Raw genomic sequence first — 26505 nt, forward strand, 5'->3', positions numbered from 1 at the left:
TTACTTTAAACTGAAGTTTAAAGCAGTAAAGGCATTTAAAGCACCACATATTGATAATTTGTCACGCCCTATTTTGTTTGCTATTTTGTGGGAGCACATAGTTTTAAGGCTTGACTTATTTGGTATCTATCTACTCGACAGTACCTCACCTTTTATCAGAGGGGGCAACTGGTTAATGTTGGCAATACAATAAAATATGTATTTGTAAATAGAAATATTTTTTGTATAAAAAAAAAGTTGAAAATAAGTATTGCTTAATTTATACCAAAAATAAAATACTAGTGTACTGTCCGACATACTGTATATATGTTGTACTTTTTCATTGTTTATAAGCAGAAACATTTTTTTTTTATGACCAACTTAGAAGTAAAGAACTAGGTAAGGACCTATAAGGCTTCTTTAGACAGTCTATTATTTACAGCTGACAAATATACTCAGAAAATAGTAGTTAATGCACAAACCAAGGCTGCTATCCTGTTCTAATAATAATTCCAGGTTCTATTACATATACTATGTTTACTTTGTAAAGCAGATGTCCAATATTACATGATAGAACTCCTTTTATCAAAAGCATAAATATAACTTTAGGATAGGACTGGTATTTACATTAACATTACCCATAAAACATATTTACTCAAGTAATCTTAAAATGTTTGACAGCAAGCTAAGTAAATGATGTTGATTTACCACAAGTAACTCTATACAGGCAAACATAGATTTAAGTGATTTTCCTGTTTAGAAGGGATCCACTTTATGTTGTAACATGGAGCAGTTCCCACTCAACATAGGTTCCTATTTTGCTAAGATATAAATCTGCCATTGAAATATAGTTCCACCTAATGGTGAAATCTGGCATTGCTGCATGACCTTAACAGACAATTTATTCACTTTAGAAACAATTGTATTTTAGCACATAGTTTTTAGTCCACTGTTCTGTCCACTGGAATCTTCAAACACAAGTAATGTCTTAGCCAATTGGAGTAGAATGGGACAGCTGCATGATTATTCTAAACCACCGCTCCAGTATTTGATGAACATACAAGTGCAGGTGTATGTTTTTTTTAAGTCCATACAATCACAAGTTTTGGACAATGCCAACATCAAATGCTTGATAGTCTTTTCCTTTGGAGACATCTGGCTTTTGTCGAAGCTATATCTGCAGCTACAAGTCTCTCGTGGAATGAAAAACTATTACTTACAGAACTTACAGAAGGTCTACCTGACACACTGGGCACCGTGATATTGCTCTCGGGTAAGGCCAATGAACTTGAGGATACTTGACCAATAGTTAAACTGCTGGCACTTTTGGATGAATATTTATAGATCATTTTAAGGAAAGCAGATTTGGTATTTGTGTCTTGTTTATACAAGATAATATAGCATTTGGGTAGAAATGTACAAGACAGAATGCCATAGTTTGATATCAATATAACTATCATTTCAACAGCTGGTAAATATATACCAAATGTTGTAGCATATATTGGAATAAAGGTGATCCAAGCTATAAAGTAAATTAACATGCCAAATGTGATAAATTTGGCTTCATTATAATTTTCTGGTAGTTTCCTACCCCGAAATGCAAAAATAAAACAAATGAATGCCTGGAGAGCAATATAACCTAACATGATGCTAAATGCCACCGTAGAGCCTTCATCACACTCCAGTATGATGCTCTTTGGAAGCGAGAAATTCTCCTTCGTATATGGAGACCAGAATACCAGCCAAGTAGTACAAATGATGACCTGAATCCCGGTGCACACAATGATTAGGGTAAATGGTTTGTAGAGGCGCTTTAGAATACTTTGCAGTTTGGGTTCAAAGGTGAATGCTAGCAATATTTTGATTGACTTTAACAATATGCACGCCACTGCAACTGTGAAGCTAATGCCAAACATAGTCTGCCTCATTTTGCACTTGATGTCTTCTGGTTCCCCGATGAAGAAGACTGCACTGACAAAACTGAAAAGAATAGAGAGGAGGATGATGTAGCAAAGGAAGCCTCCAGATGCCTTGACAACAGGCGTATCAAAATTCTTTGTGAATAGCAGCGCTATAGCAACAATAATAAAAATACCAATAAAAGAAATGACGAGGAGAACAATTGCAAAGCCATCATCCCAGCGCAGAAATTCAATCTTTTTCAAGTAGCAGACAGAGCTGTTTACTGGAGACCAGTGAGTTTTATTGTTGCATTTAAGACAATAAACCATATCTGAAAAAAGTAAAAACACATAAGTGAAAATTAAATAGACAGTCTAAAAGCTTTTGATTAAAAATGGAAATTTAGCAATTTCAGCTAAACTGGAGAAAACTAATGAAGCAGTGCTGTGTTTCTTAAAATGTTTTTTTTTTTCAAGCCCATAGACACAATCTTAGTACTGAGTTATGCAATATTTACACAGGCGCATGGGGTGGCCAGGGGCAGCTGCCAGAAAGAATTGGTAGATTCTTGCCAACGGTACTTAATTCTGCCTGCACACACTATGTGCGAACAGGATCAGCTTTCAGCGGTGGCTGTCAGATTGCACTCTGTACAAATCAATGGCCAATCTGTCATCTGAGCAGTTACTTGTGAACAGAGCCTCTGACTGACCCAGTGGCGTCACTAGGGTTGGTGTCACCTGGTGCGGTAAAACATGGTGTCACCCCCCCCCCCCCCTCCCATATTTATTTTTCCCTATACAACACTGCATACATTGGCAATAGTAATGCTGTTATGGTGATTTCTGGATCGGAGAGCAGACATTGGCTTCATTGGTATTGATGATTTGATTTGGAATTTGGAACTGACTTTCTGACACTCTGGGGGTTATTTAATAAAGGCAAATCCACTTTGTACTACAAGGGAACTGCACTTTAAATTGCACTGAAAGTACACTTGGAAGTGCAGTCACTGTAGATCTGAGGGGGACATGCAAGGAAAATTATCTTTCACATGATTGGATGATAAAATAAGCAAATCTTCCCTCATTTCAGATCTTCCCCTTAGATCTACAGCGACTGCACATCCAAGTGCACTTTCAGTGCAATTTTAAGTGCACTTTGCTGTAGTTTGCACTTGTAGTGGATTTGCCTTTCGTAAATAACCCCCAGTGTGTTGCTTGCTGTGCGGGATCTGATCGCTGCAGGGAAGATGGTAAGATGCTGTGACCAGGCTGCTGACAAGGTGTGTTGCTTGCTTGACCGTGGACGGTATCTGATGGCTGCAGCCAGGGAAGATGGCAAGATGCTGCTGGATGGATCTAATGGGTGCAAGATGTGGGTGTGGGCAGGGTCAGTGCTCCTGCTAGGCAGCTGTCTAGGGGGCACAGCTATGGCCACTGACTCCCTCATTAGCCTGGCTGGGGAACATGAGGGGCCCTACACAGGGCTGGGGTTTGGACTAACTCTCCAGAGAAAGCAGCAGCTGTGAATGACATCCATCACAGCTGCTGCAGAGGAGGTTAGCAGCAGCTCAGCCTGTGAGGAGGGCTATAGCAGAGGAGGCAGGCACAAGGACAGCTGGAGAGGTGGAGGAAGCGGGCATGAGGTCAGCTGGGGAGGTGGAGGAGGCGGGCACGAGGACAGCTGGGGAGGTGGAGGAGGCGGGCATGAGGACAATAGAGGAGGTGGGCATGAGGACAATGGAGGAGGCGGGCATAGGGACAGATGGGGAGGTGGAGGAGGTGGACACGAGGACAGCTGGGGAGGTGGAGGAGGTGGGCACGAGGACAGCTGGGGAGCTGGGCACGAGGACAGCTGGGAAGGTGTAGGAGGTAGGCATGAGGACCACGGAGGAAGCAGGCATGAGGAAAGCTGGTGAGGCAGGCACAAGGACAGCTGGGGAGGCGGGCACAAGGACAGCTGGGGAGGCGGGCACAAGGACAGTGGAGGAGGTGGTCATCATGTCTCTGGATGTAGCTGCTGCCCCAGTGAGTCCGCTCTCTGATACTGTTTTAGTCACCTGCATGCCCTAGGCAAGACTAATGACAACCTGTCCCCCCCAACCCCGGACGGGGGGTGTGAGTCTTGCCTAGGGCACAAAATAGCCAAGCACCAGCCCTAGGCGTGTGGGTCACTGGGCTGTGGACAACTCAGGACAGCCCAGCTACTATACTTGGATTGTATAGCAGCAAACCCCCCCTAAATACTTAAATGATATGCTATAGCTATGTCCAACACCCTGTCATCACAGGAGCACAGAGCGCCAGACACAAACATAAAATATCTCTCCCTGTAACTGGGCGGCAGATACCATGCCAGCACCCCCTCCCCCCCTTTCTTGTCACATCAACTCACCAGCTCAGGCGGCAGAGGACACCCGGGGCTCTGCCATCACAATACGCCACTCCCGCTCGTTACAGCACCAGCTTAGGGTGTGGGCTCAGGTACACCAGGGCAGCAGCTTGGGAGTCCAGGGAGTTTTTATTTTATTTTTGCACATACTGCAAGAAATTACTGAAGAAATAAATTCCTCATGGCTAAGCTCTTTTATGCCTCTTATCAGTTTGGTTGCCCTAATGTCCTTTCTGTAAACTAGAACCCAAGACGGAACTGCATATTCCAGATAAGGAATATGCACAGGGACAAACGTATATCTCTCTCTCTCTCTCTGGAGTCTATACATCTTTTAATACAAATAAGTATTTTGCTTGCTTTAGAAACCTCAGCTTGGCATTGCATCCTATTACCAAGTCTATGATCTAACAAAACACCCAGATCCTTCTTCATTTTAGACTCCCCCAGTTGTACTCCTACTAGAATGGATGTTGCCCTTGATACCAGTAAAAAATGAACTGACATTTTCTCTCTCCATACCTGCAGTATTGGTGTAGTGGTTTTCAGGACAGGCAACACATTCATAACAACAAGTGTGTTGACTTGCTGACGTTTTTTTCATTTGTCCTGGTTTACATTCATCTGAGCATCGGGAACGGATTTTCTGAAATGCCAAAGAATATTTTGCAATGAAGCATTTAGTCAAGGTCAGATAATAATGTAGAATGAAAATGTTATTTTACTAGACCTGTTTAACTGTCTGTGCATGATTACATGCCCTTTCCCTGCTAAATATCTCTGTGATATTCAGAGCTGTGTGATGGGGATCAGAGATAATAGACAACTGCCTCAATACCTACCTCTGTGGCATCAATGCATGTTGGAGAAAGGGCACTTTTGCCCTTTAACTCTGTAGAGTTACAAAGGGTGCCAGAGCTGAACAGCACTGACTTCCACTCCCTGTGAAAGCAAACAAATGAAGTGATGTTGGGAGGGAAGTGATGTGCCGGATGTAGGCAGATTCTGTCTGTTGAGGTCCTTCATACTGCTATCATTAGGCTATATGGAGCAGTGCATATTGGGGTGCATAGGGGATATGGGGGGGTGCATGGTACAGTGTGTATTGAGTTGCATTGTGTGAAGTGTATTGGATGGCATAGTTTGGTGTGCATTGAGTTGTGTAACCTGAAGTGTGCTGGGATACATAGTGTGGTGTGGGCTTCATGTTGCGGAGTGTATTGGGTTTCATTGTGCAGTGTGCATTAAATTGAGTAATGTACAGTATATTATAGTACCTCCTGCAGTTTGTTTTGGGCCACACGGTGCAGTGTGTACTAGGTTGCATGATACACTGTGTATCAGGTTGCGGTGTGTGCGACCCATGCCACAGTGTAGCATTTACAATTTATCCCTAAACTCAGAAAAGGAAATTATAATTTACAGATTATGTGCAAACTTCACAATTATTATTTACAGATTGCCTATTTGTGTCACCCAGCATCTAGCACTAAGCCAAAAACCTGAAATAATCAGCATCTCGGCATCGATGCTTCTATAGAGTACCCCATAGGAATGTGCTGTAGAAGCAAATATAAATACACTAAGTTAATTTTACTACACACAAACACAATATAGTTCTACTTTTTTTTTGGTCCAATATAAAATATGTGGTTGGGTTGAGTAAATAGATTCCAAGCATGTCAAGCCTTAAAATTGCGTGCGCCCCTGAAATGGTGTAAACTTCTCCTACAATAGCCATACTTTATTTGAACATTGATCAAATACCACTACATGAAAAGTGGTAACTCATCTGCTCTTAGCAGCAAGGCTTTCAGTGACAAAGCTATGGAAAGTACCTACACCTCTAAACGTGCTTGATGTAGTTAATTTGACCCAAACCCATTACACTCATGAACCTTTACTAACTAGGGATAGAGAGACCTACTTACGCGAGAGTACAGACTGGTCCTCCTGGACTGAATGGTATGAACAATATACTAGAAGAAATTCTGTATAACTTACCCACTTTGCCCTGTTTGATATAAACCTAGTGCACTCCTTACATTATCCTTTGCCTTTTTTTTTTCATTGACTGGATGGAACAAGTTTGTTAACCATTATGTTGTTGATTTCTGTTACTTAGTGACCTGTATGTATCAATCGTACTACTGTGCAATCCCTTGTTTGGACACTTGTTCAAAAACTCAATAAAAATGTATTGAAATGAAATAATGTTAATTATGGTACCCAATAATGTCCAAAGGCGACACTTTAAAAGACTTTACAGATCATTGCTTAGAGTTAATAATAAATGATGACACTAGAATTATTGCTCTTACTCTGGTCTGCACAGCCTTACCCAATGTGTGTAGCATTTCATAGGTAGGTCGGACTGTTTGAAAGCTCACACTGCCACACAAATTTGTAGTTAAAGGCAAAGTATGGACACATCAAATATTGATTCAATTTAGAGTTTTGTAGATCATTAATTGAGAAAAATACAATTAATTTCATTTTTTTTTTAAAGCGTCCTCAATTTACAAGTGCCCAAAATGTATCCACAGTACTGTAGGTTAGTAAACAGAAGTGCAAACTAAGGGCCAAATTCACGTAGATGAGCGGCGGCGTAACGTATCGTAGATACGTTACACCGCCGCAATTTTTCATCGCAAGTGCCTGATTCACCAAGCACTTGCGATGAAAACCTACGCCGGTGGCCTCCGGCGCCGCAAGGCGGGCCAATTTAAATGGGCGTGTGCCATTTAAATTAGGCGCGCTCCCGCGCCGGACCTACCGCGCATGCTCCGTTTCCGAACTCCCTCCGTGCTTTGCGCGCCGTGACGTAATTTTTTCGAACGGCGACGCGCGTAGCGTAATTCCGTATTCCTGGACGGCTTACGCAAATAACGTTATTTTTTAAATTTCGACGCGGGAACGACGGCCATACTTTATACAGCAATACGATTGCTGTGTAAAGTTAAGGCACCAAAAAAAACGACTAACTTTGCGACGGGAAACTAGACTAGCGGCGACGTAGCGAACGCGAAAAACCGTCGGGAATCGCCGTAACTCCTAATTTGCATACCCGGCGCTGGTTTATGACGCAAACTCCCCCCAGCGGCGAGAGATACGCCGTCGTATCTGCTCTGTGAATCTGGCCCTAAGCTTTTAATAATCAATCCTTTGGCTTCAATGCTTTCTCAATTTTTGACCCTGGACCAATATACAAATAAGGAATTATGAAACTTTTCTGACACTCATTTACAACATACATGTTCAGGCTTCATAACTCAAAAACACTTAAAGCAGACACAACCAGGCAACTAACATTTTCTTCTGTAGGCCAACAATGCTAGTCCCTGTACTTAAAGGTTGTATAGTCATAATTTTTTTTATTTTTTTACCACCTATAAGGTAAAAGGCATAATGAGCTAGTATGCACCGCATACTAGCTCATTATGAAATACTTACCTTAGAACGAGGCATCAGTAACTTACCTGGTCCACGCTGAGGGAGATGACATCTTGCCTCAACGTTTCTTCCGGGTATCACGGCTCCAGGCCGTCGTCACTCCCGTGCATGCGCGCTGGAGACTTCTTCCCGGCAAGGTCCGGCGTCTGCTGGGCCTTCAGCTGAGAATCCCCTGTGCGCATGTGCCGCTGCAGTCAGCGGCTCATTGCGAGGGGAATATCTGCTAAACCGTAAAGATTTAGGAGATATTTTTTGTACCTACAGGTAAGCCTTATTATAGGCTTACCTGTAGGTAAAGGTTAAAAATGTGCCTATACAACCACTTTAATAAACTCTAATATTACCAGTGCCTTGGATGCTTAATTTTCTAAGTAAACCCCAGCAGCTGCTCTGAATGTGCTAGCATAGTCCAATTCCATGTGCCCTGATCCCAGGTGCCCCAGTTAGGTATGCATTCACCAGAGTATTTCGACCCTTAGTAAATATATGCACTACACTACACTACACAGAACAGCATCAGTCAGAGTATGTACAGACTCTCACAGCGCATCAACAGTTTTGTGGAGTAGTAATGGAATCCCATACCAGATAGAATGCATTTTGACCCATATATCCACTAACGGTCACAAAAGGGGAGTTTATACCTAAGTGGGGCACCTGGGACTGATTGCTGATTTGAAAGTTAAGGTGCAATAATGGTTTGGCACTGGAGCACAGTTTTGATCGGTAGTAGATCACAGTATCTTTGGACTTGGAGCACTTGTATTATCTCCATGGACACATAGAATTGGACTATGCTATCTCTGTCCTGAGTATTGAGAACACCAATAATTTTGTTACTGGACACAATATTGTGATCACTGTTGAGTGACTGAGGCCTTGTACACACGACCGAACATGTCTGCTGAAACTGGTCCGCAGACCAGTTTCAGCGGACAGATCCGACCGTGTGTACAGCCTAGCAGACAGGTTTCCAGCAGACAAAAGTTTTAAAGCATGCTTTAAAACTTGTCGGCTGGAAACCCGTCCGTCCGACATGTCCGCTGGTTAGTACACCTAACCAGCGGACAGAAATCTCTGCATGCGTCGAATGGATTCGACGCATGCGTGGAAGTATTTTACTTCCTGGTTTGATGACGTGGCGGCGTCAGCGTCACCGCCACGTCACCGCGCTGTCTGTCTGCGGGGATTTCGGTTTGATGGTGTGTACAGCCATCAGACCAAAATCTCCCAGTGGACATGTCCGATGAAAGCGGACCGTTTTTCATCGGACATGTTCTATCGTGTATATAGGGCCTGACAGTTCACTATAATTTTTTTATATTTTATTAAGTGTGTGTATGTATGTTATGTGTCACAATTAATTTTGGTTATAGATTCAGCGCTGCTCATATTTCGTATTAGTCCCTGTACTTCTCTTGTAAAAATGCCTTTTAAAATTTGAAAAGTGAAGCTTGCTGTTGTTTTCTTACCTTCAAAAGTTTGAATTCATTTTCCTTATCCTTGGTGCTGAATATAAACATGGCTTTCTGTGTGTCATATTCTGCAAATGGGGTGATATTTATGTTCCCATCAGGGCCCATTTTCCAGATCACAACATCATATCCTGTACTGGCATCACCTTTGGAATCAAAGTAGAGAGTCCTACCATTGTAAGTGAAGTTTACGGTCTTTAAGGTTTGTAGAAGCTGTGACAAACAAAGGTTATTAATATACAAAAAAAGGAATCATATTATCGTAAACATTCAGAAGCATCAATATTATCAAGCTAAATAGCTTTATATTTTTTAAAGGAACATAACAATTACAATAATAATAGATAAACGTAATCAAAGTTAAACCCAAACTGCTCTATAAATATCCAAATGATAGTAAAAACGTATTGCAGGACTATAGCACCTTAAAGTGGATGTAAACCCCAATTTTTTTTTGTTGATGTGAGTGAGTGAGTGAGAAACTTGTAAAGCGCAACACATGCGAACTGAATCGCCTCTGGGCGCTGTATCCATTTCATGGGTAAGGAACCCCCTGACCTCAGAAAAGATGGGTTTTAATCTTTAATCATATGTTATGTTATGTTTATCATAATATGAGGTGATTCACAGTTCATTGTATATTACCAGGATGTGTTATGTGGGGGAGGGGTGGATTTCTCACTTTTTATACTGTGGATTACCTCATATTATGATAAACATAACATAACATATGATAAACATGTCCAAGCTAGATATGTAAATAACCTGTCACTCAAAGCAAGGAGAGAGGAATGGACTTTTTATTTAGACATGGTTTTATCTGGAAGTCTGTTAATTTTCACTGAACAATAAAAGAGGATTGCTCAGAGCTGGATTAACTCTGTGTGGCAAGACTGGGCACAGATGATAGGAAATCTTATACTCTACATTGTGACATAAAAATAAATACATTTGGGGTTTACATCCACTTTAAGCCATGCACACATATATGTGCACTAACCCAAGTAATAGAAAGCCCTATGTTTCCCCCAGGCATGTTCTGTTCACAATTTCTCATGTGGACCCAGGACAATATGTCACTGCTCGTGATTGCCTTCGATAACAAACAACTGGCAACCCTCTCTGCGCTAACTTTGAGTCTACTGTCTCAGTATTTACAGCTCTGCTGGTTCCTCAACTCACTAGCCCAAAAAGCCTCCCTTCACTGGGATCTGACCCAGCTTGAAGCTCTGTGGGCCAGATCCACAGACGAAGTACGCTGTCGTATCTACTGATACGCCGGCGTATCTACTGATACGCCAGCGTACTTTAAAATTTCCCGCGTCGTATCTTTAGTTTGAATCCTCAAACCAAGATACAACGGCATCTGGGTAAGATCCGACAGGCGTACGGCTTTGTACGCCTTCAGATCTTAGATGCAATACTTCGGCGCCCGCTGGGTGGAGTTCGCGCCGTTTTCCGCGTCGGGTATGCAAATTCGCGATTTACGACGATCCACAAACGTACATGCGGCCGTCGCATTTTCTAACGTCGGCTTTTTCCGGCGTATAGTTAAAGCTGGTATTTTGCGACATATAGATAGACTTGCCATGTTAAGTATGGCCGTCGTTCCCGCGTCAAAATTTTTTTTTTTTGCGTAAGTCGTCCGTGAATAGGGATGGACGTAACGTACGTCTAAGTTAAAAAAATGACGTCCTAGCGACGTCATTTAGCGCAATGCACGGAGGGTACAGATTGGTATGGTCATGTGAATGAGGTCTAAAAAGTATTCACAGTGTGACTTATTATAAAATGTAAGCATAGAGGATCACATCAAAGAGGAAGTTTATTTTAACAGGTGGTTTACTGGGTAAGCTTTCTTTAACTTTAAGATTAAGGTGATCAAAGCGCATCATTCACTTGTTGCTGACCATCTGTTTTTGGAACTGCCTTTATTTTGCAACATGCCACTGCATTGTTTGAAAGAAGAAAAAAATTAAGTGCAAGAGCATGGTGCACATGAACCACCCCACATTCACTTTTACCGCACCTCATAGTAAAAATAAAAGTTAGGCAAAGAAAACTGGTTAGAGCTATTTCCCATGGTTAAAATCGTCCTGCCACTGGTCAATTTTACATTGATGTATCCTCTATTGTCTCTTAATGAGAATTCGATATTGGTAATGAGAACAAGGACAGCCTCAGCAAACCACTGGCCAATTTCTATCCATATATTGCACATGTCACTGCTAGAATGATCGAAAAAAGGCTTTTATTTAACCGCTTTTCCTGGCTGCTTCACATAAAAGTATGGCAGCAGAGCGTCTCTCCTGCGCTGGATCATGTATAGTATCAGTACCTGACCCAGCACTTCCTGGGTAGGGGGTGCTCATGCGGCCACTGCGCCGGCTGTGCTATGATTAGTCATAGCATAAGCTGATCAGCTGGTTCTGGCCAATGATTGACCACCGGCACCAGCTGATAAGGCAAGAGTATGACAGGACAGAGCTATGTGAATGTAAACAATACAGGCACACCCCTGTCATTAGGGATGTGCCTGCTTTTGTTTCCCTACAAAGCAGGGAGTAAAAACTGACACATTCCTTAGTAAAAACAGCACACAGTGAATGTACCAAGCACTGTTAGACACACATTTACCTCTTGATCACCCTAGATGATCTTCCCAGCCAGTGTCATGAATACAGTGACAGTGTATATTTCTAGCATTGATCATTGTATTGTATCACTGGTTCCCACAAAGTGTTAAAAGTGACAGTTAGTGTCAGATTGCCCACTATACTATTACAGTCCTACTATAAGTCGCTGATCACAGACATTACTAGTATAAAAAAAATTCCAGTATATATACTGTACCATAGTTTGTAGACACTATAACTTTCCTGCAAACCAATCAATATACGATTATTGGGATTTACTAACAATTTTTTGCCCTCCTTGTTGTAAACCCCTTCCCCTCCTTATTTTTCATATTACCTTTTTAATTCAGGTAAACTCCACTATAGTTGGTTGACATACCATTAGATTATGCTTATATTAGGGCCCAAATCAGCGGTAGATTAACTATAATGTTCCACTATTGAAAAGAGCACCAAATATACTAGAGGGGAGAAACAATATCAAGCAAGTGGACATTGATGGTCAGACTTTAAGGCCAAGGAAGTATGGTTTTGTAAAAATATATAATTTAATAGCATATAAATAAATTAGACAGGATATACATAAAATAAATAAGTTCAAGAAAAATTATCACAAATTCATCAACAACAGATGACCACTGTACATTCCTCCGAAGTCGCCATGGCGACTTCGGAGGAATGTACAGTGGTCATCTGTTGTTGATGAATTTGTGATAATTTTTCTTGAACTTATTTATTTTATGTATATCCTGTCTAATTTATTTATATGCTATTAAATTATATATTTTTACAAAACCATACTTCCTTGGCCTTAAAGTCTGACCATCAATGTCCACTTGCTTGATATTGTTTCTCCCCTAATATTATTACAGATGTGGCCCATGTGAGTGCTATCCTTGTGTTTCCACTTTAATTTTCTTCTTTCTCCCCCTACGCCCTTTTTTTCTCTCCTTCTTTCCCCTTCCTTTCTTCTTGCTTATTTCTCTTTTCTCCTCTCTCTTTTTTTCTCTCCTCTCTACTCTTTCCCTAGGTTCTTTAACCCACCCCTCCCTTCTTTGAATCATTACAAATATACTAGAGACTCTACATAAATTTATATATGTATATATATAAGGTAGATTCTCATTTAGATAGATAACTATGATTTACTGTATTGATCTGTCTTAATTTAATTCTTAACTAAACAATTATATGATGTCATAAGCGCCTAGAGATATACTTTCCGGTAATAAGATTATCTGAATGTTACAATGTAAAACATTTCTCTTTACTTATTACATTAAATGTTTTCTGATAATCTTTAATAAAAAACTTGAACAAGTAGAATTAACTAACATTATGTGTCCCTATAGGCTTCAGGGAGATTGGCTCAATAATTAGGGTATGCCAAATTTAAACCAGGATCGCCAACTTCTTGACAAAATGAACCTGGATAGTCCATCCCTACTTTGAATGTTATAAGGTTAATAAGGTTGCTATAATGCTATAAGGTTAAAGGGGTTGTAAAGGTTTGTTTTTATTTTCTAAATATCTTCCTTTAAGCTAGTGCATTGTTGGTTCACTTTTCTTTTCCTTCGATTTCCCTTTGAAATGTTTTTTTTTCTTTGTCTGAATTTCTCACTTCCTGTTCCTCCTCAGTAAGCTTTCCACCATCATCCGAGCGGTGGAAAGTCAGTCAGAACAGCTTACTGAACAGCTTACTGAGGAGGAACAGGAAGTGAGAAATTCAGGCAAAGAAAACAAATTAAAAAAACATTTAGAAGGGAAATCCAAGGAAAAGGTAAGTTAACCAACAATGCACTAGCTTAAAGGAACCTATTTGGAAAATAAAAAACTAACCTTTACAACCCCTTTAATTCGAAGCAATTTACCATAGAAAGGCTCCATTGCTATAAATGTATATAGCTAAATCTCAGACTAAAGAAATATTGTTTAAATACAAGCATGTGTAGTCTTACTTGATGAAACTTTGCAAACCCGCCAATACATGTCCTCCAACTTTTTATGGGCAAGCTATGTAAAACAGGCAGAATAAGCTTGGTACTGCGTCTCCTGAAATCCAGTCATACAGGGGAAGGTAAAATAAAGCCCCCCCCCCCCCAAAAAAAAGCTAATTAAATCTTCCTACCTGATGGATGCAGTGGTGTTGGCATAGGGAATGTAATTAATAAAGACACACACAAATCACTAGGAGCAAAGATACAATTCCAGGAGGAGCCCAATCACAGCTCTGCTCTTTTTATAGGCTCTGTGCAGCCCAGTGATTATGCCACCACTTTATTTTAGTAATTTCGGGGGTTTGCAAAGGCATTTAGTGATCAGTGAACCAATATCCTGGTCAACATTTGAGAGATACACTTAAACACATGTAATTGTGCTTGGAGATCAGCTCTATGTGTAACTGTAAGTTATCATTTGTAAATTATTAATAGTAAATATGAAATGCATCATAAATAATTATACCTCCCATGGTGCAAAGGCATTAGGATTTCTGCAGTTTCTATTCAAACACAGTTTTTGAATAGCATATGCTATAGCAGTCACTGCCAGCTGAGTGCTAAAGATAAACCCTGGTTGTACTGTGGCCGAAAGAAAATCCTCTCCCAGAGCTTTGTTCTTTATCCTAGTGGAGGTCACCACAGCTTCTTTGGAATAATTATTAACACAACTGTACATATCACTGTATTTCCTTTTTGAACAGTCAGACACAAGCACTGCGTATTGGTCTAGGAAACGATTCATCTCAAAGTCCTTTTGGTTTAGGTCTTTTAAATACTCCTGAAACGATGTAGTATCACCACTCTTAAACATAAATCCAATCACTTTGCCGATCTTTTGAATATCGGGTATGCTACTTAATCCTGTAGATACAGCCCAGCTATCACTTGCAATCCATGTCTTCTTTATTTTCTTCTCCATAACTTTTAAAAATAGCTTTACGATAAGTGAAGGTTTTAGAAAAGCTACAATGACATTGACCCCTTTTTCTTTTAGTATGGTTTGAATTGTCTTATCTATCTGAGACTGTATGTTGCTGTCAGATAAATGAGCAGGTATGACTTCTTTAAAGGCGATACATACATTGATAAAGTTAGCCTGAGCTCCAAAACTCTCTACAGCTGATCGCCCATAGTCATCATCCATGGTTATAAGTCCAATCCAATTCCATCCAGAGAAATGAATGAGTTTTGCCATTGCCTTAGTTTGGTAGGAGTCATTTGGAATTGTTCGTAAGAAAGCAGGAAATCTAAATTTATCACTTAGTATTTGAGCAGATGATGCATGACTGACCTGTCAAAAAAAGGTTTTCATATAAATATTTATTTTATCGCAATACAATTGAAATAATTTTATTATGTAATTTCAAACCCTACACATCAGATGCCAATAGTCTCTATACTAATGTGGGCAAACATGCCAACAACAAATTGGCCTGGTCTCTGTAAACTGCTAAGACTGATTTCTCCTCTCTGCCGGACCTTAATGCCCTGTACACACGATCGGCCCATCCGATGAAAATGGACTGATGGATTTTTTCAATGAAGCTGACTGATGATCAGTCGTGCCTACACACCATCGGTTAAAAAAACGATTGTGTTAGAACGCGGTCACGTAAACCACATACGACGGCACTATAAAGGGGAAGTTCAAATGCAATGGCGCCACCCTTGGGGCTGCTTTAGCTGATTTTGTGTTAGTAAAAGACGTTTCGCACTTTTCTGTCTGTTCCATAACGAACGCTAGTTTTACCAGAACGAGCGCTTCCGTCCCCTAATTTAGTCTGAGCATGCATGGATTTTCAACCGATGGACGTGCCTACAGACGATCGTTTTTTTCCTATCGGTTAGTTAACCATCAGATAATTTTAAAACAAGTTCCTAGTTTTTTAACCGATGGATAAAAAACCGATGGGGCCCACACACGATTGGTTAGTCTGATGAAAATGGTCCATCAGACCGTTTTCTTTAGACAAACCAATCGTGTGTACGCAGCATTAGAGCACATGCTCCGGGTGATGAAAATGTTGGGCCAGATACACATACATTTCTATCAGCGCATTGTATCAGAGATACACTACGCCGCCGTACCTTACCTGGCGGATATTCGAATCCTCAGCGATTTTGCGCCGTAAGTTACGGCGGCATAGTGTATCTCTCGGCGCGTAATTCAAATCGGAGGGTAGGGGGCGTGATTCATTTAAAAGAAGCGCGTCCCCGCGCCAAATGAACTGCGCATGCTCCGTTTTAAAATATCCCGCCGTGCTTTGCGCAAAATGACGTCGCAAACAACATAATTTTTTGGACTTAGAGACGTGAGTTACGTCCATCCCTATTTACGGACGACTTTCGCAAAAAAAAAAAAATTTCAAATTTTGACGCGGGAACGACAGCCATACTTAACATGGCAAGTCTATCTATACGCCGCAAAATACCAGCTTTAACTATACGCCGGAAAAAGCCGACTGGTTGGGATGAAAGAAAAGAAGCTGGGATAGCCGCACTCCAAAAAAACTCCTCCTTTAATTAAAAATCACAAAACGCATGCCACAGCAAAAAACAGCACAACAAAAGAAAAGCTGATGTTTAGCACTATGCCTTAGTGCTTATTCATAGCTAAAAAGCCGACTACAGATGACGTTAGAAAATGCGACGGCCGCGCGTACGTTCGTGGATCGTCATAAATCGCTAATTTGCATACCCGACGTGGAAAACGATGCAAACTCCACTCAGCGGGCGCCGAAGTATTGCATCTAAGATCCGAAGGCGTACGAAGCCGTACGCCTGTCGGATCTTACCCAGATGCCGTCGTATCTTGGTTTGAGAATTCAAACTAAAGATACGACGCGGGTAATTTGAAAGTACACCGGCGTATCAGGCTATACGCCGACGTACTTGCTCTGAGGATCTGCCCTGTTGTGTCTATGGGCAGCAGTGCATGATACTAGACACTTCTGTTGACAGATCTAGTGAGAAAAAGCAATCACTCATATTGGAGCTATTAATTCCTGCCTTATCAACCATTGGCAAAAGTGTCTGGCATTGACTCCCCATCCTACCTATATATTGCAGCCATGGCTCAATCAGGAAATGCAGGATTTATTGATACATGAGCCAAAGTTGGACTGTGGCTGCCCATCTGACTGCCCTCTAATGTCGATGACCTTAGCATCATCTTGCAGTAATAACATCTATTAGGTACCATTTCAAAATGCTTCACAAATATGATGATCATTATTTATATAAATGAAACCTCTGCCTATAGCAATCTATTTCTACAAGTCAAAAAAGTTGGCATAGATGCTCTCCTTCTGAAAATACTAGCTGCCTGGCCGTTAACCTGAGCAGTTCATGTTTTCTATCTCTCCATGTGGAATCAAAGGTTTTATTATTGATGGTTCTTTAATAAAAAAAACTTGGCATGATGGTGAATACCGAAGTTAGTAAACACATATGTATGCCCTAAGTCAGTATTTCTCAACTCCAGTCCTCAAGGCGCCTCAACAGGTCATGTTTTTAGGCTTTCCATTATTTTGCACAGGTGATTTAATCAGTTTCACGGCCTTAGTAATTACCACAGCTGTTGGGGCGCCTTGAGGACTGAAGTTGAGAAACACTGCCCTAAGTAACTGTCAAATTATTATGCATGCTGTTTATACAGACATTGGTTGATGCATCTTTCTCATATGTTATACTATGGTTATTAGTTCTGCCACTAGGTGGTAGTGTTAGCTTAATGTACAGTAGCTGGAAAGGGTGGGCCAACTTAATATTGAGCCCTTCGGACTAAGACTGGGATGCCGTTAAAGTTTATGTGCGTGTAAAGGCAGGTGTCCCAATACTTTTGGTATTGTAGTGGTTATACAATGAAATGTTCTTTCTCTTAGAACATCGTGGTTATGATATAATTTCCTGTCTGTATGCTTCTGTTGTTTTTCAACAAAACTAAAGGGTCATGTGTCCAGCAAGAATTTGCAACTGGTAAGAGCCATATCTGCAGCAACTTTCCAACAAATTCAACACTGAAGATGTTTGTTTTTACAGTTTTATGTCTCGACAACATGCATTTCGATTAAGCTCTTACCTGTGGTATAAGCTGGGTGTTTAGTAACTTTGCAACAGCAATGGACACTTCTGAATAACTGTCTCCTATTACAGCTTTTACTTTGGGTATATAGTCCGAATAGTTGCATTTAAATTGAACAGCGTCTCCTGATGTATTGTATGTAGACAGAAATCGTAATGTAGCTGATATTGCTAGTGTGGACTCTGAACAGGTATCATAGATTTCATATCCCAGTTTAACTCCAGATAAAAGCGTGGAATTGTTTATTGACTCTATAGTGTGAACCATGGCTAGTATCTGTAAGAATCCCTGCATCTCAAACCTGCAACGTAAAAAATAATAATGTTCAGTTTTACCCAGTTAGGTAAATAAATGCACTAATTACATGTAAGAAAACCAAAAAAACATTAGATGTTTGTATCCTGAGCTAATTACATAGACATTAGAACTGGGCAGAAAGACCCATTAGAACCAGGCTCATATCTCATTGTTTAAATCTTGATGTAAAAATTCTGTCTAAACTTGTAGCAATTCTACTAGCTTATATTATACCCACATTGATCCAGCCCGCACAATCTGGATTTGTCAAAGGCTTCTCAATAAATATCTATAAAGTCCTGATGGTCCTAGAACAAGCTGAAATTAACCAAGAGGGGTATCTTGCAATTATGACCCTGAACGCAGAGAAAGTTTTCAATAATGTTAGCTTTGAATGGCTTGAATGGAATTTGTGCTTTTTTTTAAATGGGTTTCTTGTGCCTCTTCTTCCATCTCATCAATACCATTTCAAAAACATCAAAAACATTTCTCTGATGGCCAGATTAGTGGTTGTGAGTCTCCTGGCAGATTACATCTGGCTGTTTAAGGGCACCAGGTAGGGCTGCTCTCTGTCCTCCTTATTGTTCAACCTCGCCCTTGAACCATTGTCCAGTAATCTAACTGAGATAGCCCCCTTACACGGTCCACCTATAAGTTGTTCAGAATTACATACCACTCTTTTTGCGGATGATGTCCTAATGTTCACCTCCAACCCACTATCCGATATGCTAATAATAAACATATTTTTGATGAATTTCACTTGTACTCAGGCAGAATGTTGGCTGTTTTGTTTTTTGAATCGGCAAATGTCTCCCGACATTCTGCTCGTGTGTACAGGGGTTTAGACTGGATTTTGGAAGCATTGCGATATTCTAACTGGTCACTAGAGTCAGAGATAGCTCACCCTACCACCCAGGGTTCAACACAATATACTACCGAGGGACCGCATGGAGAGAGATCCAAACAAAATGGGCCTCTCCCCTTTCATCTCCAGGCACTTACCCCTATGTTTCTCCCGGAACTGCAACATGAGGCCCTCTCAATGAGGCAATGCAAAGGTTAGAACCTTAGGCACATTGATGTGTAATCTGGATTCTGACAATTCTTTTTCCATCCAAGACATCGCCACAACATTTTCCATCCCATCAGACCATCTCTTCTGTTACTGGCAATGCCTAAGCAATGCAAATTCTTGCTGTCAAGATCAGAACAAGAGATTTCAGCTATCCCTGGTAGAAATGTTTACTAGACAAAAGATTTTACTCCATTTCGGACATCTTTAAGTGCTATTTCCTATTGAAGGCATTTTTCAGGCATTTTAGCGCTAAAAATAGTGCCTTTAAAGCATCTGAAAAACGCCTCCCATGCCACCCCAGTGTGAAAAGCCAGAGTGCTTTCACACTGGTTGTGTGCATTTGTGGGACATTGCAAAAAGTCCTGCAAGCAGCATCTTTGGGGCCGTTTGGGTGTGCTGTATACAGTGCTCCTATACCGCCCCTGCCCATTGGAATGCATTGGCAGCGCTTCCAAATCACTTGAAGAACACTTTAAAGGTGCCGCAACACGGGCAGTTTTAACCCCTTTTTTGGTCACTAACGGGGGTTAAAAGCACCCCACTAGCTTCTGAAAAGCGATTCCAAAACGACGATAAAGCGCTGCTAAAACTAGCGTTGCTTTACCGATAACACGGACCCAATGTGAAAGTGCCCTTTACCGCTAAATTGAAAATGTAGCCAAGTTCCTGACCCCCTTTTGTCTAATGAGAACCTCCAGAGTCGGGTATGGCTGACATCCTTCTATGTAGAGTGGGTTACAAGGCATGGTGGGTGCAATGCAAGATAGATTCATGGGCGCCAGCCACTTCTTGAATACACAGTAGCTGAAAAGGGTGGGCCAGGACACCCGTTTGGTAGTTGCAATGTTAATTGGCAGACTCCGAGACCTCTATAGGTAGACAGCCATGCAGGGAAAAGCACCCAGCCGGACACCACATCTGCATGTTTAGACACGTTGTCTCCTATGGCAACAATCTTGAACAGTTCCTAACAAAGGTTACAATGAACTCTTTCACTTCCTCTACAATCTCCTTTTGTAGATCTTCACTCAGCTGAGCTCCCAGTCTATCTCACTAGACTCCACTGCCACTGTATCTCCTAAGCTTATCCGATCTTCTTTCTCAGTATCTTCCTCAAGCGTCACCCCACTGACCTGCTCGGTCCTTACCTTGACACACACGGCTGTTCTGCAAGCGTCACCTCCGCTGGCTGGGTCCCTGGATTGACACCTGCTGAAGTCTCCCAATTCTTCACCATCCCCAGTTGGTGAGAATACTGCTCCGGTACTTTCTTCAGCTACTCACAGTGGTCCCTGGTAACAAGGTGGATGACAGCTTCCCTTCTACCTCCGACCATGTCAGGTTTTCCAGCCAGCAGAACTCTCACTTCTGGTTGGACTGCAAGTCACAGTCCCAACCATACATTGCTCTCTCTTGCTTCTGGATAGGCCCTCAGACAGCTTAGCAGCCAGATGTTCCCAGAATAGGCCTCAGGCTCTGGCCTAGCAGCCCGGGACAGCACAACACATGTCCGCCCAGACAGCTGTCTAGGTGGCACAGAACCCCCGATCACCTGATCTCACCCAAATAATCAGTCTCTCCCAGCAGGCCAAGGGACCCAAGAAGATCCCTGCCCATTGGCTGAGAAACCCCATTTATTCCTAATCTGTCCTTGCAATGCCCCTGTTTTATCTAATGCCACCAGATACCCAGTCATCTAGTGACAGAAGAGAAAAGTGCAACAATTCCAGAATTAGGGGGGGAATCAATTGATCTCCTATCATATGGACAAGGCAATTATACCTGGCAGGTAAATTTACTAGCAACCCTGCCTAAACATCAGGGTGCTACACCAATGTATGACCTCCTTCAGTTCCTCTACAGCTGCTAACTGGGGCAAGGACTTCCCCGCTGAGTCAATCGCTGATAAAAAACTGAGCGGGATTAACAATATTTTTCTATGTCTATGGTCATGCCCGCCTATGTCGCTTTATTTTGACCAGGTGATTGCTTTTATTTATTGGGTCACAGATCATCACCTTCCAAAAGATCCTCTTCTTCTGCTATTTGGCTATAGCGCCCCCAATCCTCAGTCCCCAACACCTGATCGGGCAACCTCCTATCACCTACCTTGGATCCTCATTGACCTATTAGTAGCATGTGGAGCCATTTAAAAAAAATGACTTTCTCTACCTATCTAATAATTTTAGATGTGAAAAAGGAACTGAAATTCTTACTGTATAGAGAAAAGTTGTACTCTGATTCATCCCATTCCTCTTCAATAACCTGTTTCTATCAGAGATGGGGATCCTTCATGTCAACTGCTCTATCCACAGCGGAAACCCCTTCCCTTGCTAAATATTTCAGCTACTTTCAAAGACAACTCCACGATCAGAATGTCATCACCTGATACAGTTTTTCTCTGCTGTCTTTGTTTTTGAATAGACACCACCAAACACTGAGATATCTTTACCAACTTCTCCTAAGGCACTATCTTGCTCAAGGTGTTTAGGACTGGTTTAATTGCTAATTACTAGTTTGAATATAGCTGTTTCCTTCTCACTAGAGATTAGATTTCCCCTTTTCACCTCTCTGTTGAGGACATGTATTTACATCCCTTTGTATCCCCCCTCCTTATTAACAGATAGACAGACAAACACCTGTTGATCGCTCCCGCCCTGTTACAGCGACAGGTGCTGGCTTTGCGCTAATCCATGGAGAAAATGAAACATCCTGGACTGCCGCACTCTGCTTAAGCAAACTTTATTCGAAAGTAGCAAAGGATAAAAAAAATCATGCAGACACAAGTCAAATGGTGGACATGCAGGGACAAAAATGCTTACTCATAGCTTATTAACGGAGATTCATCCTTGTCTCTTCTTTGCTAAAAGGATACCCACCCTTTTCCAGTTGTTTGATGAACTACATGTATTAAACTGCATAGCGGTGACATTGTTTATCTTTCTTGGCTTTTGGATTATGTAAAACTCAATACATTCTCTTAAAAAAAAAGAAGAACTGGGCAGTACATTTCAGAAGATAAATGGACACAATTTGCCAAATTTTGTCATTAACATAGGTAATCATCATACCTACTTTATGATAATTGCCCCTACGTAGACTTACACTTACACACAATCTTACACTTTATGTACAGCAACAATCGGTATATTAAAACCAGTAGACCAGCATGACATAAAAGCAACAAGGTTTTTTTTTATGTGTTTTGACTGTTTTTTTATACATAATTTATGAGTAGTAAAACAGAACAAGTTTCAAAGAAATACAGTTTCTTCAATATAAGTCAGTAAATCTAAAGATTACAGACAAAGAAATAACACATATAGAATATGGGAAAGGAAAGAAGAAGGGGAGGGTAATGAGACATTTATCTGACCAGCAAGATATACAGTAATTTAAAACATATTATCTGTATACACCCCCCCCCCTCCTGAACTCAGATGCAAATTTTAATATATATATTGGTTTTCTTAAAGCTAAAAGCCCCTTGGCCTAGGGATTTAGAAATTAATTATATTTGGAAATAAATTTGTCTTTTTATTGCTTTCAAATTATTCATCCATTCTTAAAAGAATGGTTTATAATGTTTCCAGTCAGGGCAATTATCTTAGTGGCTGCTATAGAAAAAGTGGTTAGATTATATATATATATTTTTATTTTTGTTTTTAAATCTATGTCAAACTTCAGCTTACAAGCCAAATATGACCCTCTTAATTGCATTTTCAGTACTATTTCTCCCTCTGACACCTTAGATGGGACACTTTTGTTTTCACTGACACCAACACACCAACAATGGAACACTATTCTTTCCAGTTACACCATTGATAAGACAGTGCCCTCTTCCCACTTACCAAAGGTGCCAGACTTCCACTGACCATCAATCTTGGAAATTTTTACTTCAAATGACAAGTAAGCCTGGAATATTGTTTACGCTAATACTCGTTCAGTACATTTTTACCTATTTCAATCCATTTTGTTAAGGCTTAATTGAACCCTTGTTCAAGAATTACTGTAATATAGCCGGCTGCATGTATAGTAATAAATATAGAGCTTTTTCATAACACTAGTAATTGCTGCTCCATACCAGACAAGGGTCTATAGATATCAAGGGGGAACCCATCCAAAAAACAAGAAAGAAAGTGTGCCCCCTCAAAAAAAAAAAAAGAGCCTTATCTGAACATGAAAACTGGCAGGCCATGAAAGGAAATGAGGCAGCTCCTAACAAAAAGGAAAGCATAACATTAGGTGGTCCCCAGATACTGCCCCCCATGAGAATGAATAAGAAGTACATACATGAAAATCCATCATTAATTATGTCATCCAGCAATACAGATCCACACCAGTCACAATGAACAATGCACCCAAAAAAAACACCAAATATAGTCAGTGGCTATCATTGGTTAGTGATACCATGCTAACGCCTTTTGTTTACATGGCCGTGGATTCTTGGGGCTGGGTGACATCACTGGTTGCTAAGGATGGGGTGGGTGTCAACACCTGCCGCTTCCTTAGCCACCTTTGTCAGCAAAGATGCTTTCACGTATAGCAGTAACATTTCTACTACTACTATAGATGAGTCCAGACAAACATCCCAACAGCCACAGTTGGGTGTGAACTTGTGTTTGGACTGAACTTTGAGCTCATCCCTACCGTACTGGAAGTCTTACTGTTATGGTTAAAGTAGAACTAAAGGCAAAACTTTTTTTTTTTTCATTTTGGCTAAAGTAAGGGAGGTTATAACTTCTCCCAAAACAGGAAGTCAACTCCCAAATGAGAGAAGTACCTGTTGGTCACAAGAGTCATGGGAACTAGTACCCTCATTGGAAAAGTTCCCCTCTATTTCTGTTCTGGGGACAACCAATCTTTTACTTTCACTTTTAGTGATAAATAAAGGGGATGAATCTCCAAAATGGGGGCACAAATAGCAATAGAAATCTGACAGGGGTTCTAATTCCTCTCCACTTTACCTGAAACCCCCAAAAAACTGTTTTAGTTATACATGAACTTTAAATTATTCTGGTCATATATTTCACAATGTAAAATCCCAAACCTGAAATATCAGTTCTGGATGGACTTTTTTCTTTGAGGAGATTCGTATCCGTATTCAGTTAAGAATGCAAGTTTACTCTAAAAACAGCGATTGATTCTGATTTGTTGCTGTGGGTTAAAGCACTTAAGTATATGGCTATTAATTTATACTAAAGGGTGGTATGTTCTGTGTTTCCAAACTGTCACAAATTGAATTTAGGATAAAGGACATAATTGTCGAAACACATCAATGATGCTACTACATAAATTTCCAAAGCAGTATGTATTTTATTGAAAAAAACATGAACCTTTGTTTCTTTTTGTGTGTCTGTGCCAGAGTAAACTAAGCAAAAAATAAAGCATTTATCAACCCAGAAATATAATACATTGCAGCTTACAAGTCTATAGATGTGGTGGCTTCCTTGGGTTTTTGGGTGGCTACACTAACTCCTCTATTTTATGTATGGAAGAGCAACATAACCACACTTGGACAGCAGCACTGTCTGCCTGTGGAGAGGGTAATGGTAGATAGACTAGTAGATTTAGATTACTTTACATAAGTGACCAACAAATTAAAAACTAACTTCATCTAACATTTTTTAGGCAGTTACAGTAACATATTTTTTTCCTTATGGGATAATGGCTTTAACTATATGAGTAAAAACTGATCATAGTAGGTACCCCTGCCAATGTTAAATAGTTTGTCCTTATCCTGTAACTGACACTTTTGCTAGACAGATTGGTCTTTTAAAGAAAGTTGTAAAGTAACAGACTTACTGGTAAGACAAACAGACGAAAATAAAAGAACAAGTCTAAAAAAAGAAAACAAATGCAGGGATTGGTGAAATAAAATGTTTTGTTTTAGGCTTCAGATACACTTGTTGACAGTTGCAAACCTGTTTTTTTATTTTTGCATATCCCACTTTATTTGAGTATACTTCACCTTTGAAAGGAAAATAAGCTCTAATGAGCAGGGCTCTCTGATTCCTTCTGTATTGAATTGTATTGTAACTGTACTGTCTGCCCTGATGTTGTAAAGCGCTGCGCAAACCGTTGGCGCTATATAAATCCTATATAATAATAATAATAAAAAAATATTGCATGGCTTACCCTCCTATTAACATTCCATGGCCATAATATATTCAATATTATATAGATATCAAAATTCATTTTGCTGGTTAAATAATTGATCATTAAATTGCCTTTTTATTGCTAAATTGCCAAGTAAAAATACTAAGTTGATATTACCATATTCTCTGTTGATAACAATTATGCCATCCTAGTCAATATTTTTTTTAAAATGTATCAGATTTATTTTACAGGTAATAATAAAGAACTATGACATTTTTTAAAAACACCAAAAACAATACTTGTATAATCTGAAAATATTACTCACCCGGCACAATTCTCGATAGCTGGTTTATGTGGATATCCCCGAACCGAGTTCATCATTTTGCCATGTACTGAAAACAGGCCCCCAATAATAATGTCCCCATGTGCTCTTGCGCCCACAAAATCATCAGGAATCACACAGCAGTATATTCCATTGATCAGTATCCCAGTGATGACAGACATTCCATACAGTGCCATGTCTCTAGATCATATTCCTGCTGCTGAGGTCAGACCACTAATTTATCAACTTCAGTACAGTTACTATGTAAGCAGCTAATAAGCAGTGTGAGCCGGATGCACCTTGCCTAGGCTAATTCTCTTTGTTATGGGTACAGCTGCTTCCTATTCTGTATGACAGCTACAAGTTCAGATATCAGTTCTAGATGATGATAAAACACACACACATACAGTACATGGACATATTCACAACTGACAGTAATACAAAGACATCATAATGCTTATTGAACATTAACACATTTGTTCTGTTACTTCCCTTCTGTGTTAGAGAGTCTATGAAACAATCATTTGTCTGGTTATATCTTACATATTGATTATTTTGGGGATTTTGGTGTGTGTCATAAATTTAAGTATGAGTTAAATCTAGAGCCATAAATCTTTATCTGTATAAATCCCATGAAGATGACACCACATCAATAGGTTCCTATCAAGATATCAGAGGCAAAGCAGACGTTGGTATATATTTGCTATCTGCCTCTTTATGAGGTGTACTGTGTTCCAGACACTACCTGTCACTGAAAGTGGATTTTATGTCAGTGTCATGATTACTATA

The 26505-nt window shown here is 40.4% G+C and overlaps 1 protein-coding gene across 1 annotated transcript; it reads right to left on the reverse strand.

Annotated features, from left to right (window-relative positions):
• Positions 1-289: 289 nt before the first annotated feature.
• GPRC6A (G protein-coupled receptor class C group 6 member A) lies at positions 290-26505 on the reverse strand. The gene is made up of 6 exons (XM_040350287.1): positions 25720-26505; positions 17921-18224; positions 14303-15130; positions 9201-9416; positions 4798-4921; positions 290-2212 (listed from the first exon to the last, which is right to left on the reverse strand). The coding sequence occupies exons 1-6, from the start codon at positions 25911-25913 to the stop codon at positions 1101-1103; spliced, it is 2778 nt and encodes a 925-aa protein (XP_040206221.1). The 5' UTR covers positions 25914-26505; the 3' UTR covers positions 290-1100.

This window comes from Rana temporaria, chromosome 4 (genome assembly GCF_905171775.1).
Source record: "Rana temporaria chromosome 4, aRanTem1.1, whole genome shotgun sequence".
Classification (NCBI taxonomy): Eukaryota; Metazoa; Chordata; class Amphibia; order Anura; family Ranidae; genus Rana; species Rana temporaria.